This window comes from Acanthopagrus latus, chromosome 13, assembly GCF_904848185.1.
Source record: "Acanthopagrus latus isolate v.2019 chromosome 13, fAcaLat1.1, whole genome shotgun sequence".
Lineage (NCBI taxonomy): Eukaryota > Metazoa > Chordata > Actinopteri > Spariformes > Sparidae > Acanthopagrus > Acanthopagrus latus.
Genome location: NC_051051.1, coordinates 16,013,835 through 16,031,461, shown reverse-complemented (window position 1 = coordinate 16,031,461; position 17,627 = coordinate 16,013,835). Strand labels below are relative to the sequence as shown.

General features: G+C 39.9%; 1 protein-coding gene across 4 annotated transcripts in view; it reads right to left on the bottom strand.

Moving 5' to 3' along the window:
- LOC119031861 (protein turtle homolog B-like) overlaps window positions 1–17,627 on the bottom strand; it is a 138,044-nt gene that overhangs the window by 52,584 nt on the left and 67,833 nt on the right. For all 4 annotated transcript variants that reach the window (XM_037120620.1, XM_037120622.1, XM_037120621.1 and 1 more), the window contains exons 5-7: window positions 16,185–16,302; window positions 7,212–7,353; window positions 1,313–1,458 (exon numbers count right to left, since the gene is read on the bottom strand). In XM_037120620.1, coding sequence (XP_036976515.1) covers window positions 1,313–1,458; window positions 7,212–7,353; window positions 16,185–16,302 — 406 coding nt within the window. The remainder of the gene's footprint in view (window positions 1–1,312; window positions 1,459–7,211; window positions 7,354–16,184; window positions 16,303–17,627) is intronic.

Below are 17,627 nucleotides of genomic sequence, written 5' to 3'. Positions count from 1 at the left end.
ATGCTGTTGTAGTTTTACGCCAGATGTAATGGGATGCACACCTTCCAAGAAGTTCCACTTTTGTCTCGTCAATCCACAGAATGATTTCCAAAAAGTCTTGGGGATCATCAAGATATTTTATGGTAAATAAATGTTCTTTTTGGTCAGCAGTGGTTTTCGCCTTTGAACTCTCCCAAAAGATGCCATTTTCACCCAGTCTCCTTCATACTGTTGAGTCACTCAAGTGAGGCCTGCAGTGCTTTAGATGTTGTTCAGTCTTTTTTTGTGACCTCCTGAATGAGTTGTCGATGTGCTCTTGGAGTCATTTTGGTTGACTGGCCACTCCTGGGAATGTTCACCACTGTTCCATGTTTTCTCCATTTGTGGATAATGGCTCTCACTGTGGTTCGCTGGAGTCCCAAAGCTTTAGAACAGCCTCTGTAACCCTTTTTAGACTGATGGATGTCAATGATGTTTCTCATCTGTTTTTGAATTTGTTTGGATCGGGGCATGATGTGTTGCTTTTTGAGATAATTTAGCTTACTTTATGTCTTCAGAGAGGTTCTATTTGAGTGATTTGTCGATTCTACAGGTCTGGCAGTAATCAGGCCTGGGTGGAGCTGGTGAAATTGGACTCAGCTTTCCAAAACGTGATAAATCACAGTTAATTCATGGTGTAACAAGGGGGGGCAATCACTTTTTTTCACATAGTGTCAGGTTGGTTTGGATAGCTTTTTTCCCTTAATAAACAAAATGATCATTTAAAAACTGCATTTGGTATTTTTTCAGGTTATTTTTTTCAAACTGTTGCATTTCAAGCCTAAAAGCAATGGTCTAATAATAAAAAAGTTTAACGCGCTTCGAGTGTTGCTGGAGCTTTTTGACCTCCTCAGACTTTTTCCTTCTACATGCACCTGGAAAGCAGGTGAAGTTGTGCCAGAAACCCAAACTCTCCAATGACAACACAACATAGCAGCATAAAAAGTATGTTAATAGTAATGATCTTAGTAGGTCAGTATTGTAAAAAAAAAAAAAGAAAAGTGTAAAAATATGACTAGTAAAAGTGAAAGTATCTCATAGCAAATGTACTTAAAGTGACTACAAGGAACTTTCAGTTTTTGTGGATTCTAGCGGCCCCTTTAAACAAAAGCAGTTCAACACTGTGTTTCTTTGCTGTAACGTTCAGCCCGTTGGAATTATGTATTAATAGTACAGTGTTGAGGTGGCCTTGGCTTTGGCCCAAACCAATGGGCATAAAGAGGAACCCACACAGGACAGAAGCTGATCACATACAACAAAAGAAAACTGTGGGGAAAAAAAGCAGGACACTCACATTGCACTGTTAGGTAGGCAGAGGCAGTCGGTGGTCGGCCCAGGCTGTTGCTAGGAGCACAGGTGTATTTCCCAGCATCCTCCGGCTTGACCTGGGCAATGATGAGGGAACCGTCGATAAGAATACTGACTCTGCGCTTCAGGTCACTGTTAGAATGAAGAGAAGGGAAACATTACAAACCAGCCAGCTCAGCCGGTTTTAACTGATATCGTGTCATCTTGACAAAAATCAGTGTGCAGCAAATGTCACATCTCCAAACAAATCTCATATGTACCAAACGTGAATGAATCTTCCGCACTGAGGCTGGAAACGTATAGACAGATGCACATGTGTACTGTCACTGAAGAACGATGCAAGAATTCTACGGAGACGACGACAGTACGTTTGCCCAGTGCCACATTTTCTTGCCATTTGTGCTCATATCCCAGTGGAAGTGCAGCTCTGACTTTCATATAAATGATGTTCCGCACACAGCTTGATTCATGATTCACAGCAGAATGATTGGCTGCAGAGGAACTGGAAGTCTACAGGCTGAGGTAGCTGGGACACACAGGGAAATGTGTTTTTCTCCTGCGTTTTAGAGATTGCCCTAAAGCACAAAAATAATTAAAACGCACTGGTGTGAATTGATGGATTTATTGATACCACTACCAATGACAACTTGGCCAGACAGAGCAGAGGTTTTAAGATTTTATTTATTTATTTATTTTTTTTTTTAAAAAGCTCTACATCCAGATTGAAGGCTTTGTGTTTGAACAGAAGAAGGGGATCACAGAGCTCTTGGTTCATGCTTGACTTAGTGTCACGCACACTGCCTGCAGATTTTTCAGCGGCACATTCATACTCCACAAATCCTTTCTTCTCATCCAAAAGGTACTATTGCAAGATCTGCGGTGTGTCAGTGGTATGTGTGCATGTACTGTTTGTGTGTGGATCTTTGAGAATTACAAGAATAAGTTTAAAAAGCATGAGGGTTTTTGTTTCCGGCCTCTGTTTTGGTTGATTTTGACTAATGACATCGAGTCAGCAGCATAGAAAACAGTTTTCAGGATGTACTGACCTGGTGCACTATATCAAAACATAAGAACTTTACCAAACAATGTGTTCTCCAGCAACTTTGTATTGTACCACACACACACACACACACACACACACACACAGACACACAGTGTAAAAACATTTTTTTGCAAAATAGAGGAAGTTTTCATTAACCTTTTCTAATGCGATACTTAGAAACTTAGTTATAACTTTGTATCATAGCCAACCCAATGACATGAGCACCAACCAGGGGCGGCTTTTACAAGACAGCGGCATCAGTAGGCCAACGTTAAACGGGAGAGGTCGCACTATAATCACTTCATTTTCGCAGGTTTAAATTTGGAGACAGGGAGCTGGGATGAGTTTTAATCCTGTCCTGAGATTTGGGTCTGCTCACTGGTGACTAGCCACGCTCAGTAGTCAAGGCAACAGTTATTTTGCATTCCCCCTCCTTGCTCCCTCCGTTGCCCATTTCAGACCGCAAGAGTGCAATGAGCAAAGGTGGGTTACGTGAGTCTTGGGAGAGAAGCGAGAGAGAAATGAAATCATCCCTGACAGAGACAACAGGTTCGGTAGCCACCGCTGTTGAGTCACTTTCACTCTGTGTTTTCTGTAGAGCAGTATTTCTGCAGACAGAACTAAGAATATAAGGGCTTTAAAAAAAAAAAAAGAAAGAAAAAAGATTATGGATTTTGTAAAGATTCTCTGTTTAAAAGAACATTTCAATTAGCTGTTAATGCTGCTGGGAAAAAACAGATGTCTGGAACCATTCACACCCCGTTGTTTGAAAAATAACCATCATAGTATATCAAAGCTGTTGTTCTATAAGCCATTTTGTGGATAGCAAAGCTCATGAGTCTGAGGTTCAGGCTAAGGGTGACGTAGAACTCAAAGCCCCTGGCCATGGGTCAAACTGGGCCAAGCCCCATTTATTGTTGAGCTTATCTCCCGTCTCTGCGAGCAAATTGAAATACAATTTGAAGCCATCACTGATTGCTTGAGCCATGTGTCATTTGTCTCCCAGTATGCACGGTAGTGAGCTGATTCACCAGCACAGGACAGTAGTTGTTTGTGTTCACCACCTCCACGCACAGAGACTGATAAGCAATAAGAATTAATTACTCAGCTTCAAGAATATGCTAATATCTGCTGGGTCTACAGTGTCGGTGGGAGACCGAAAAAAAAAAAAAAAAAACTGAAACACATCTTGTTCATCCTTAGCTTTTCTGATGGTGACACTTGTGTTTTATTATAGCTTCCCTCTGCCATTGGCCGTTTTCCTGTACTGTGTTTTACCTTGTCTGTGGTTAATATTAACGCCCTGTATTCACAGTGTACTCTTATCACTGAGCACTTGTTTAAATTATCCTGAAAAGTAACATAGTGACTGTTGTGTCTCACTGCAGTAGAAGATGTCAGGGAGAGCTTCACCAAAAGTCTGTCACTATATTGTCTTGTGGCACCGACAGGGAAGCAGAGCATTGTGCTGCCTATAACAGTACTGACAGCAAGACATATTCTAACCATCTAAAAGAAGGCTAGAGAATGTGTTCTTCTCAACCCAGGGGGAGAGCTGACGGTCATCTACTGCAGGTAATACACTGACTAGGGAAGTACCTCATACCACCCCAGCCTTTGTGCAATATTTGGAGGAGAGTAGTCACCAAAATGAGGGAACGACAAGTTCCTACTTAAATATTCATCTAGCGTCCATCATTTTAAAGTAAGAACCTGTGTTACTTTTGATAACTTGAGAAGGACGAGTGCAACTGCCACTTCGCATTCAGGGAACGTGCATGCAGGAAAATTCTGCCATTTATTTGACTGATATTTGCTGGACGACTAAATAGTTTAAATATCATTTCCACTGCATTGTTTTAACTTATCCAGCTGTAGCACAGAACCCCAGCTGGAAATTCATACAATTTTATTGACACTGACTCCATTACGTTTTCCCTTTTAGACTTCTGACCAATTTTCAGTGTGAGAAAAAGTGTTGTAAGAAAGGCTATTTACCCTTTGTAATGGACATTCATACATATAAACATTCCTGGTGTTTGAAGGAACAACTCACCCAAAAATAAAAAGTTGGTTCTTCTATCTACTCACCCCCATGCTAATGGAAAGTGGAGGGGGGAGTTAGGACTTGTTTTAAAGTGTTAAATCATAAGGAGAATAAAAAAAAAGACTCCATATAACTTGTCCAACATAGTCCAGGTCTCCAGAAGCCCTGGGATCCCAAACTGATTTTAACAGATTTTTTACACCTTGTTTCTATCGCCTCTGAGATAAAGGTGTAAGCATGCAAACCATCTGAAGTAGGTGCACAAACATTAGGGTCTTCTGGAGAGTTGAATAAAGCCATCCCCTTCTACTACAGTTGTTTAGAAGAATGCTGTTTTGCTGTGAAACTTCACCTGACATCCCATCGACATGGGGATGGGTAGATAATGACTGAAATTTCAATTGAAGTAAACTGTTCCTGTTTTGCAGCAGAGGGGCACATGATTCAGGATAAGGTTAGTCAATGTCACAGGGCAGTGACTAAATATGTGGTAAAAGCCCTACACCAATCAACATCTGTAAGATCTAGAGATTTCTCTAGAGAGATTTCTTCATCCGATTCCTAACAAACAACATACAAAACTTTGATAAGGAATTTAAAAGAATTCGGATTGATAAGCACGTTCAGAGCTGGATTCGATGCAATGCTATTGAACCCCATCCATGCCTTTATTTATGATGCTGCAGACCTAACAGGTGATGAATCAGCCCTGAGTTGATCAGGATGTAACGCCAAAGCAGCAGCTTCATCCTAGCTTTTGAGGTTTTGTTTCTTTTCAGCCTTTCTCTTCAGACTTGGAGATGAAACTTTCAGATATCTGACTGTCTGCTCTAGATAAACGTTCCCTATGTTGTCACAAAAGAAATCCAGTTCTTTATTTCAAGTGAGATATTATTCAAGTACTTTACACCAAAAATATGCTCTTTAAAAATATTTTGTAGAGTGCCATATTCCCAGGTTACCTCTTAGGGTAACAGGAAATAGACGAATAGCTGTATAAAAAATAAAAAAATAAAAAAGCTATAAAACGGGCAAAAAAATCTGGTGACAAACAGCGATTATATGAGAGCAGCAAGAGCACACAGAAAATATATTCATTACTGAAAGGCCAATTTTTCTGAAAAATGTTCATGTTCATCAGGGTGTTATTTAAAACATAATATCTCATTTGTTTACTCACAGTATATCCTCTAAGGACCATGTTCTATTAGTATATTGTTTGAATTTAATAATAATATCTGGCATTAAATGGCAATCCCAGCAAAAAGAGAAAAGTCCCCCCTCTTGTCCGGCTCTACTGCACATAAACGTGTGAGCTGGTTCCATCCCTGTCAACTCTCTCTCCTTCAGAAACAGTGCATCGAAGCAGCAGTGATGTAATAGGACACATTGTTAATATGCATCATAAACCTAACTTAACTCAAGCTCTGGTGGCTGTGGGGCACTTGATGGGTAAGTTGAATGGACAAGTGCATTGCCTCTGTCTAAACAGCCTCCAAACATCAGTAGTGGAAATGTCATCGCTTGTGGCAATCGCAGGGAGATGTGTCGACTGACTGACATTTCTGGATATCCATCATCCAAAATTAGTGAAACACTTTCCGTTATTAAGTTTATTGCTTTAAAGGTAATAATGTGGAGATGTCGGTCTCCTGACCTTCTCTAAATAACATTCCAATTTAAAGCCCTTTTCGGACAAGAAATATCAAACTTCCGTGGACTTGTCAAGCACTCAGACAAGTGACTTTATTCAGATTTTGACAGGTACAGAAAGAGCTTCATGCTTGCTTCCTGTGTGAAGGAAGTGGCGCCACTGCTAGAAAACAGCAATGAGTTGAAGACATTAATGACATGAAGGAAGCAGAGGGTTTTTTTAGTTCCCTCGGCTGCCTTCCTGATGGATTTTAAAACATATTTTTCCGTTAAAGCCTTAATTATTGACCATCGCTGGGGACACTCTTCCTTTCGCATCATATTCATTTATTCATCCGTGCAGTTGGCAAAGATGAGTTTGGAGGGGGTGTTGGTCTCATTACTGCTTTGGTTGTAAGGGTTTAACTTCTCGTACAGCACATTGTTGGGGCTAAAACAATGTTTTATATAACAATCTGATGGGTTTTTTTTAAATTGTGTGTTATCCCTCCACAACAAATTGTACATGCATCAGGAGTTCAGAGAAAGAAATGGAAGCAAAGGGAGCCCCTGAGTAGAACAAGTACATGACTTAAATCAGTAAAAGTCTTAGTGATGTCTCAGTTGGACCGTTCTTTCATTGTGTATCGACGCTGCTCACTGCTGTCTGCTTTAATGTTGCTTTACATATGTCTGAGTGCTCTCAGCATCCATCCAGAATTGTTAGGATTATTATTGTGGACGTGTGTTGCCTTTATTTGATAGTGAAGGAAATGAGGGACAGTGAAGAGGCAGATGGGAAACAGACAAAGCGCGAGGTATGACATGCAACAAAGGTCGCTTGCTGGATGGCGCCAACAATAGTTGAGACCAAGTTCCATCCACTGTAACCATTCGGCTATCAAGGCGCTCCTGTTAGCTACTAAATCTAAAGATAATTTGTTCAGACATTGTGACACTTGATCTGTACGTTACCGCATCATCACTGTAAGGACATCTGTACCACTCTGTTCATCATTATAAAATTACATGATTTCTCTTCACTGAAAACCCACCACAAAAACAGCATCACAACACAGAACTCAGGACAGTGGATTGTGAGCAGTAGGTACAGACAGGTGAGGTGATAATGGTGCACAATAATGAACCCGATCATAACTTTACTTCTTGAAGAAGACATTGTCCTCCTCCCAGAACCAGGTGTAGGTCAGGTTGCGAGGGTAGGCCTCCGCCTGGCAGGTGAAGAAGGCGTCCTGCGAGATGTTCACTGTAATGTTCTCTGGTGGTGATATAATAAACGGTGGGCCTGGGAGAGGAAAACAGAGAAACAGTCTTTGAAAGCATGTACTGAGTAGGACACCGTCTCAATATAAATGAATATAAAATGTATTTTTGTCAAAACAAATACAACCAAATTTACAAAGCAGATCAAGTGCAGATTTGGAACCTGAAATTTCAAAAGTGAGAATATGGCTCTCCCTTTTTATTCATAATCCAAATTTGCCTTTTAATCAAACGTGGGAAAAATGTTATATTTAGTTAATGATCATCAGTTTAATTTGTATTCCAGTGGGGAGCAGTTCTGACAAGTGCTGCATAACTGTTCGATGATTTTGTAAAACACAGCTGCCTTGTAACATAACAGCTTGTCACTGAGGCAGCAGAGGCGACACACATGAACAAATGATGCCTGGTGAAATGTACTGCCCTTACTGCTGATGCATTAAGGGGCAGCATTTCAAGCTTTAACGGCGGGAGCTGGTATGGCTAATGGGCAAAAAAAACATTCCACAAGTTCTAAATTATACAGCTGTATCAGTCAGCCATTTATGTCAATCTCACTGAACATTGGCAAGCCCCATGATTTAAAATGTCAATGTGAGTTCAATGTGATTGAACTTTGAAAAAAAAATAAACTAAGTGGGGTTAAGTTGGGACCACCAGCATTATGTTTCCCTGTGTTCATTTGAATTAGTCTTAAATGGGAGTGGGTGGGACATTTTGAGTCACAGTGAAGGCTGGATTTGTTTTGCCTGTGTGTTCATTTACAATGAAAACATCAGACTATATGGTACATTTACTGCAATTTGTCTAAAACACGAGGGTTTAAAAAATGAACCTATGTTTGAGTCCTTTGTGCTAGATCTATTTTGTGAAATGGACAGTTGATGATGAAATGAGGGGTAACTAAAACTATGTGAAAACATCCCTGAAATATGCAGCACATACAAGACAATTGCTGATCCTTTTACTGTACAGGGCATTAAACCCCCGAGGATCTAAATCGCTCTACTGTCCACATAGGGAGCATAGGTCAGTGTGGCATTATCAGGGGCATCCTATAAATATTGTCCCTTCCAGTGGGAACTCCCCTCTCAACCCGGGAACACCCACAACAGACACAACACTAGAATTAGTCAACCTACAGGGCAGGGGTCATGTGGGGTATTTATGGACATGTTGACATACTGTGCAGACACACTTGGGTTTAACATATTGCACTCAGTGAAGGATTATGAAAACTTATTGAGTGATCCTTGCTGCGACAGATGGATCATCCTCCTTGCACGCTTGGATATATTTATACCATGATACTTGATTTGCAGTCATTTCCTAGCTGTGACCATAACTGGGTCTATAACCATGCTGAGTTTGGTCTGGAAGCAAAAAACAGCCTTTTTTCACCCTTCATCTACTTTCACCTACTTACCACACACTAGATGTTTGGATTTACACGAGAGCACCACTCAACACTTAATTGTGCGAGTGAACGTGGCATTGCACCCAAAATAGGATACACTACATACAGTATGAGTTCTGTTGATAGAGACTGGGCAACATTGCATTGGAAAGATCTCTTCTGAATGTGTGTGTTTGTGCAGGAATTGCATGCATGACAAGACAAAGACTTTGAAATGTGTGGAAATACTTTCAAACTGAATATCAGAATTCAGACAGACAGATACAGTACAGCTTAGAGAAGGATCAAGAGAAGGGACAGCGAGTTGCCCCAAACAAATGTCAGTGAGATTCTGCCGGAGAGGGAGCAAGTATCGATGGTCAGAATGACAAGGAGATCTTTCTCCGAGCTTTGAACTGACTAGATGGTTACATAGAGGCTCCGAGGTTTAAAAAACAAATGAAAAAGCCTCAAAAGCTTGCTAAAGATAGGTGGGAAGGGTAAGAATCCCTGCGGCCCTACATTCGAAAAATCCCAGCTGACCAGATAAAGAGATTTATGAAATGAAGAAACGGCTGAGGTGCCCTCTGAGGTCAAGGCTTAGGAGTTACTGAAGAAAAGTGAGACAGCGACAGATCTGACTTGAGGGAACAGCTAAGCTCAGTACGTTTTTTATTGAACAACTAGGCTCAATTAAGTAATAAACCTGGTGCAGCACTTAGTACACTCTGACTGTGACACATTGTCCAAGTCAGACTCAGTAAGGCCCTATTTACACTTTTCATTTTGACTGTCTTGTGGATAAAATTAAAGTGAAATTTATAACACTTTTGTTTCCAAATAAGGTGACGTTACACAAACGCAAGACGTTAAACTTGTATTTGATCAAGTGCTTTGGTGTGATGAGCTGCATGCACAGCAGAAGTCTACCCAGAGAGAAATAAGCATTTTAAACCTCACTTAGTGGCAAAGTCCCCAAGCAGTTTTTATCGGATTTGACTGGTTATTTTATACATACAGTTTAAGTTTTCTGAGCGTTATAAAGGAAATGATGGCTTTCTCTCCACTCACTCAGATAGGGTTCTTGCTGTTAGCCTGAAAAAAACTACCATAGGGCGTGAGACTTACCCGTAAGGATTTTGCTTCTTTCATGAAAGAATTTCAATGAAATCTTATTTTATATCAATCCATGGATTCAAATAGTTTCTCAAACACCCACATGCCATCTTTTTCCTATTTTTTTGTATACATTGTTCACATCACCAAAGAATCTTAAGTATCTACAGGGTTCTCTTGGAGAGTGTGTTCTATCCTTTTTGTACAGTATAGTTCCAAGAAATTGTACAAATGGCACTGTCTCCTCCAATTAGGATGACAGGAATTGTAGAAACAGAGCAGTACCTTGTCAGGAAGTTCACCCCACTCTCTGGCATTTCTGTCATCTGAGGGGGCCTCAACCTTCATCTCTGAATATTACGCAGACTGTCAGATATAAACATCCACCCACGAGACAGTATTCAGACGAAGCTAGGTCATTAGAACCCTGGAACACTTTCTTCTGACAATGGATGAACACACCATGCATTTATCTCCATATGTCTTACAGTATGTCCACAATATCATGGAAAAGGACAGACAAAAAATGTGGCACACACACACACACACACACACACAGACACACACATACAGCTAAGTTGAGCCAGTGTTGCAACTAAAAACTGCTAGTCCCATATGTTAGTTCTGATCTGTAGCCCACAGCCTGATCCTTTAACAGGCAGAGCATTTCCATCTGCCAGCCCCTTAGCCGACAACCACTAGGCCTGAGCTGGATGACTGTGTTGTTGGTGTTTGAGTGGGTGTGTGGGTGCATGTGTGTGTGTGTGTGTTTGAGCATGTGTGCCAACCCGCCCTATTTGGAGCCAGCTGAGTGCTGGAGATTTGTTGGCAATGTAGTCTCTGAGCTGATCTGCAACTCAGTGGCTTTCCAGGAGGGCCTCTATTAATCCGTCTCCCCCGTAAATTATACAGGACGGGTCAAACAAGAGCTCTGGCTCAGCTCTGGCTTTGTACTCAGTCGTAGGGAAATATGTGATCTCTGCGAACGTGTTCACTGTCTGTTCTCTGATGAATGCAAGCAACTGACAACCAACATAAAAACTACAGCACTTTCTTTTATCCAGCATTGATCTGATGGGAGCAAGCTAGCAAAAATCATATTCATATTTAGAAGAAGGTCGGGGAAAAACATTCATAACAAGCTTGAAAACGGTTATGTAATAGACTATAATTTTTCCTTTTGCAAAGTGATGCACCCGAACCACAAATTTGACATTTTCTATCTATGCATAGGAGTGGAGGAGGATGGAGGAGGTTTTCAAGTGTCCAATTGAGTCAAAAAAAAATAGTCACAGAGCTGTTTCGATCCAGCCAGCTGTTGTCCGGTTAGTAAGGTAGCTGTCACATCTGCTGCTGTGCAGACATCACTTCTAAGGAGGACTAAAAGTCCATAGTTTTATCAGGCCTTCTCTGAAAAAATCTAATGTCAACATGCTCTAATGCTCACAATGCCAGTGTTATAAAGCTGATGTTTAGCAGGAATGTTTACCATATTTACTGTCTTTCTTTAATGTGTTAGAAGGTTTAGCACGTATATAATCATAACCCAAAGTATTTGACAAATTATAAAAATTCATTATGAATGAATGGACGAGGGACAGGAATGTTGGTGCCAAAGTTTTTGAAATTTAATCCCACAGTGGATGAGAAATTTCACTGAAAAACCTTCAAAGTTGACCTTATGCTTGTACAAGGCTAAAAGTCAGACTTTCACCATCATGATTTCAAATATGTCTTCTCAGAGACATGGACGTCCCTCTGAACATCAGCATAAGTTCATTCAGGAGGACCATCTTAGACCATCTCACTTCTTAGTCAGCTCACTATGAGTGTGTGCTCCTTCAGTTAAATGACCTACAGTATGCCAGGATTAAATCAGCCAATCGTGTCATTGCTGCCAAACTTCAGAACCGTTCTTTAGCTTTCAACGTCCAGTCTCACTCGGTCCTTTTTCTGGTATCCAACTGCTTCTCGATCCACAAGTGGCATTTATTATGAAGTGAGAATGTCTGTGCTACTTTGTTGAATTCCCACAGGAATCGATCTGGTCAAAACTCAGTGAAAATACTTCAGTTAGAGATCTATTCCCTCAGTTCAGATGAGGTCGGGACAGCTCAGCTGTGTTCATCTGGGGCAGGAATCTTTAAATCAGATGACCTGGAATGCCATGCTTATTGCTTTATCATTTATCCTCTGCGGTGTCGCTGCACAGACTCCAATACTGTGTTTACTTGCGATTTCTGGGGAAAACAATTAGTGCACTGACATGTGCATGATGTGGCACATTGTAGATAATAAATGATTCATTTGCTAAGTGTGTCTTGATTTTGTGGTGGAGCGTGGACTGATACAGACAGATCATTTTAGTTACAGAGGCTGACACTTCATTTAGAGCTGGAGGCAAAAAGCTATCCTATCCCCAGATTCTTTTTCTCTTCAGGCCTCTATAAATAATAAACTGCTCAGATGTATGAATACAATTGTCATGCTCCATCTAGTCTTAAATGTTCCTGTTGTAAAATGCTGCTGTTAGCTGTCCCCAAACTAATTTCAGTGTTGTCTAGTCTCACTCCAAAACATACTACTGCATCATACACTATTAAAATTCTACTCAGCTGGTTGTGTTCACATGGATGTGTTAGCACGCTTGATGAAATAACTAGCATTTATCAGAAAGGCTGTTTAGCAGGGAGAAGATATGTGTAGGTTTAACCCATTTTAACATTTCAACTTATAATGATTAATACAGTGTAAGCAATGCTGGTTTGTCTTTTGGCTGGTCAACTATTTGGTGCAGACTGACTATGTTCCCTTGTTTATTCCACTTTCACCATCATACATGTCAAGTTATCAGGCTTGTCCATCTCCAGCCCAACTTAAAAATGGCTTGGTACTGAAATACTCAAGAGTCATGGGTCACAACTCATTACAACTCAATCAAAATGTTATTTTTTTTTATCTATTTTTGTTTTTTTTCCCAGCAGTTGGTTGGTTGGTCATCAAGTTGAAATTCAAAGTATTATCTTAAAACCAAACTCTAAACTAATCACTTGTATATGTTTAACACATATTTTACAGTGGACTTTCAAAAAATGAATTCAAATTCTGTCCTAATTAAAAGAGAATGAATAATTTCTATCAGCAGCATTTGTGATCAATTAACCATTGTATCAAAACCCAAACTGATGCAGTGCTTGAGCTACTATAAATGACTATTAGCAGCAGCAGCAGCACAATCCATTATAAATTTCAAAACTCTTTGTTACCTTTGAGCAGACCCAAGAGCTGAGCCCTGCTCCTCTGTCTCCCTGCTGAGATGCATGCAGTGTGTCAAGGTGCTCCCATTTCAGTGGTAATTAGCAACCTCCTCTCTAAACTAGTAGAGCAACATGGGAACTGGAGTTGGTTTTCGGTTTCGACTCTTTTTTCACCTCCACAATAAGGCTGTTATTGCAGTTTTATGTAAATGCCTGTTGGATGAATTACAATGTGGCTTTGCTATGGACCGATGGGTTGAATTATGGCACAAAGGAAGTCTGTGATTGCGCAACCAAAACAGGAAGAGGCATTGTTTTCCCAGGTCCCTATCACCAGGCAACTGTGGAAACTCTACACTACAAAAGAAAAAGAAGCTTGCTGATGGAAGAGGAAATGAAGTTGAAGGAGTGATACAAACCAAGGTAAAACAAGAGGGAATGGATGGGCATTCACTTGATGGAGAGCACAGGTGTTATGTCAAGGTCTGTTCCCCTGATGATATGTGTCTCACCTTACCACTGGGACTTGAGATGGTTGAAAATTAGAATTCCTTATAATAGATCAGTTAGTAACAAAACATGCATACTTAGTGATAGAGTTTTATGTCTTTATTGAGATTGCCGTATTTGGGGTAATTGGGTGTAATGGGGTATTCCTTAAGTTATTTCTTGGTTTGGAAAGTAGCCAGGCCCTTAGCAGTTGAATTGAGTTGAAAAGTTGTCTATTTCTGCATTGAAAAAGAAAATAGGTGTCACTAAGACAGCTTTGAAGTTACTGAAGCTCCAATTCTAACTGCTTTTAAGATCCATCATTCTTTTTTATGAGTATTAAACAAGATTCAAAGTGCATCTTGTACCTGCGGTTAATATGCAGGACCTTGTAAACATCACCATGTTAGCTTTGTCATTGTGAGTGCATTGCATACTGGCATATCCATTTATCTAGCTCAAAGCACAGACCTGCAGAGTCTGGTAATTTCTTAACACTTTTAACATATTTTTTGCTGCACATGTTCAAACATTAAAATGTAAAAGTTAAAAAAAAAGAGCGGATTACAGAGTTTAAATAATTTCTGTGGCTCAACATAGACCATGTTCTGTGTCCTTTCTGGTGTGTACTTGATTGATTCGTCTGAAACCACATTTTCGACTGGATAATAGTAAAGCCAGAAATCTGCCTCATCTTTCTTGATTGGAGAAAAAATGGTTTTCGGTCATGAATTGGATTTTGTTATGGCCTTTTTGTGGGTTTTTTTTTGTGTTTTGTGTCTGCAGTGTTTTGCAGAGGTGTTCTGAAGAGGCTGGGTGGGGTTTCATGATTGGCTGGAGCCAGTGACTCTCACACACCTGCAGCACATTTGGTTCATCAGAGCCAGCCTCAGTACCTCTTCACCCTGTTCGCCGCCTCTACCTTCGACAAATGTTCAAAAAATTCCTTTATATCTTTCTTGTGTCTAGGTGCCTGCTGCTGGGTCCTACTAAATACTACTACAAAGCATAACAGTTTCCCTCTAGATACTGCTATTCTTCCAAACGACTCTACAACCATACTCCTGTTCTTCTTCACTTAACTCTCCTGCTCTCTCAAACAGTACTTTCAGGAACAGAATTTTCATTATAGAACTGATTGTCAACTTAGAACAGACAATAATAATGAAAATATTTGTTTGTAATGTAAGTAATGTCGTAGTCTAAATGCAAGTATTACTGTCTGTCTTCTCATCATATAAATGTAAATCAAACTCAAATGTATATTATTATGTTATATCATCTAGTGCTGTGTATTCTGTCTTCCAATTCTGTAGCTCTGGTAGAGTTTTCTTCTGTGAAGCCATCCTGGACTTGCCTCCGAGCGTATTAAACCGTCTGTTACCTTTTAATGGTAATGAGTGGAGCTGCTTTGCTTGGCTGCTACGGAGGCCTGTCCAAACTCTCCACTGCTGATACTGCATTCCTTGAACATCAAGGAATTTATTCTACTTCACTATCAAAAGTGATGCATTAAATTGCAGGCTTTTTATCAAAATCCCTGTTATCTGAGAGGGCATAAATAGATATTAGCATCTAGTTATTTTGGTCAGACCTCTATATTTTAATGTGTTAGTCACATAAACTGGCACAGTTTATCAGGGTATCTCACCCATTCGTTTCAGTGCGATGCATGCTTTGTTTCAGTGTGGCACTTTTTGACAGCTGATAGAGGTGGTGAGGGATGGTTCTGGATGGAAAATGCATCATGTTGCACTGATAATTTTCAAGAAAGAAATGAGCAATAGGTCTACAGAGCCTCTCTCTTCATGGTGTTTTGCAGCTGATAAATCAAACTTAATAAATCTTCTATTGACACAGTTTCAGCAGCGCACTGTGCATACACACAGGCAGACTTTGCGTTTTTTCCTTTCATTATTACTCCTACTAGCTGCTGGGGCCTACTGATAAGCCATGTGCCATGTTTTCTAGCTAACGCTGACAGATGTCTGTCAGCATAAGTGTGGAGAAAAAAGGGTTTTGTAGGGACACACAGTCACCTCTGAAAAGTTATTTTACTGGTTTTCAACAAGTACCACCATTTCTGCATACTGAAAAACACTGCCAGCAGGCAAATGTATCATGAATCATGTATGAGAGCAAAGAAAAAACAAAAATCCAAATAATAATAAATTCACAGCAAAAGAACCCTCTCAAAAGCACTTCTTCATTTTCTTGGTATCACATTCACACCCACTGAAAAACACTGCTGTATTTGATTTATAATCTTTATGTATATGACTGTATAATGAACAATAGCCGCTACCAGAGACACAAACCACTGTCTGCAAGTGAATGTCAAATGAATATCAGGCAAACCTCTAAACTATGGTAATAGCTGGATGGGGTCTATCTTTCCAAGTTGTTGCTCAGTGTCAGCTGACCTCAGCTACACTTCATGGAGGGTGAAAACATGTGAATTGATGGAATTTATAGAAACCTCATTAAAAAAAATCTCAATTCAATCAATTGTTTTCATTGCTCTTTATCAAAATAAGGATTTCCATGTAAACATACTTTATACTTCTAAAGTACACAGCAACCAATACAACCTACCTTGTACTAGCAGCCGTGTGGTGTGAATGGCTTCTCCCTGGGGACTGAAGGCTCGACACGTGTAGGCCCCACGATCCTCCCGGGTGATAGATAGCACCGTCAAACTCCCATCAGACACCTGAACACAAACACATTAACATTCAGTTATTTAAAGTCTACTTTCAAGGTGGACCTTCAAAGTCCCTTAAACTTTGGTCTTCAGCAGAATGTGTTCTTTATTCAGTGAGTGACTCTGTGGCCACATGCATTTACACATACAGTTGATAAACACAGACATATATATATACAACTGCAACGCACCGTTCATCTAAGTAAACTTGGGTGTTTCTTAGGGTTTGAACTTTGTTGGGATAATTTAAGTACACATTTCAACCAAATATATAACAAAGGTGAAGTCATTTTTAGACATTTTAATTCAGTGTTCTTGCATACAGTATTATATATTCAACAGAGTTTTGAAATTTGGTTTTGAAAAAAAAAACATTGTGTGCATTTAAGATAATAAAGAAGTCTGTTCCATATGTGTGCTGAACTGCAGCTCAAAGCAGCGTTTCTGGTTTTGACTCAAGGTATTACCAAATCACTGTTTCCAAATTATGTGAGAGACTGGCTGGCTTTATATTTTTCAAGCAGAGCTGTATTTTGGCTCAAGGCTGTTAGCTGATTTATGAAACAGAAGCACAAAAAACTTGTGCTCTGAATGTGCTGATATTTTGGCAGTTTCTGCAAAAAAAAAAAAAAAATACAATTCAAAAACCTATTTTTAAGGTAAGCATGTCATATCAAATAAACACAGCCAAAGTCAAATATTCTTCAAAGGAGACATTCAGTTTCCCTTCAGACAACGTTCATACACTCACCAATTTTCAATTAATTTCCTAAAATAAACCACTACATCTGACATCAGAGAGAACAGCATGATGCAGCAGCGTCCAGTTTACATGTGACTTGACACTTTTTCTTTTTAATGCTGTGTTTTCATTATTTTCCAAATTGAAACCAGTTTTAACCAACTTTGTTCACATTAAAGAGATCAGAGGGCGGACCTAGGTATCGAAATCAAATGATTACATTCAAGCATCCCCAAAATCCCTCCTTTGCTACAGAGGACATCATCATTTTAGCAGATCTGCAGGTTTTACAGTTCCTCACCAGTCTACAGAAAACTACAGTACAGTCAAGTGAAGTGGGAAAAGCTGCTGCCTGTGACTGGGATAAATTTAGATATATAACTCTCCTGTGAACAAAGCTCAGTCATTTAAATAATTGATCTAATATGGGGGCGTCATTTCCATTCCTACATCCAACTCTGTGGTAGATACTGTACAGCATATGCTATTAACACGAACGTTTCATTTCTCACAAACACATATTTGGTGCGTGCTTGATCTTTGCCTCTTGTGCGTCTGTGTAGTTTGTCGCCCTTCCGTGTCTTCATGGTGG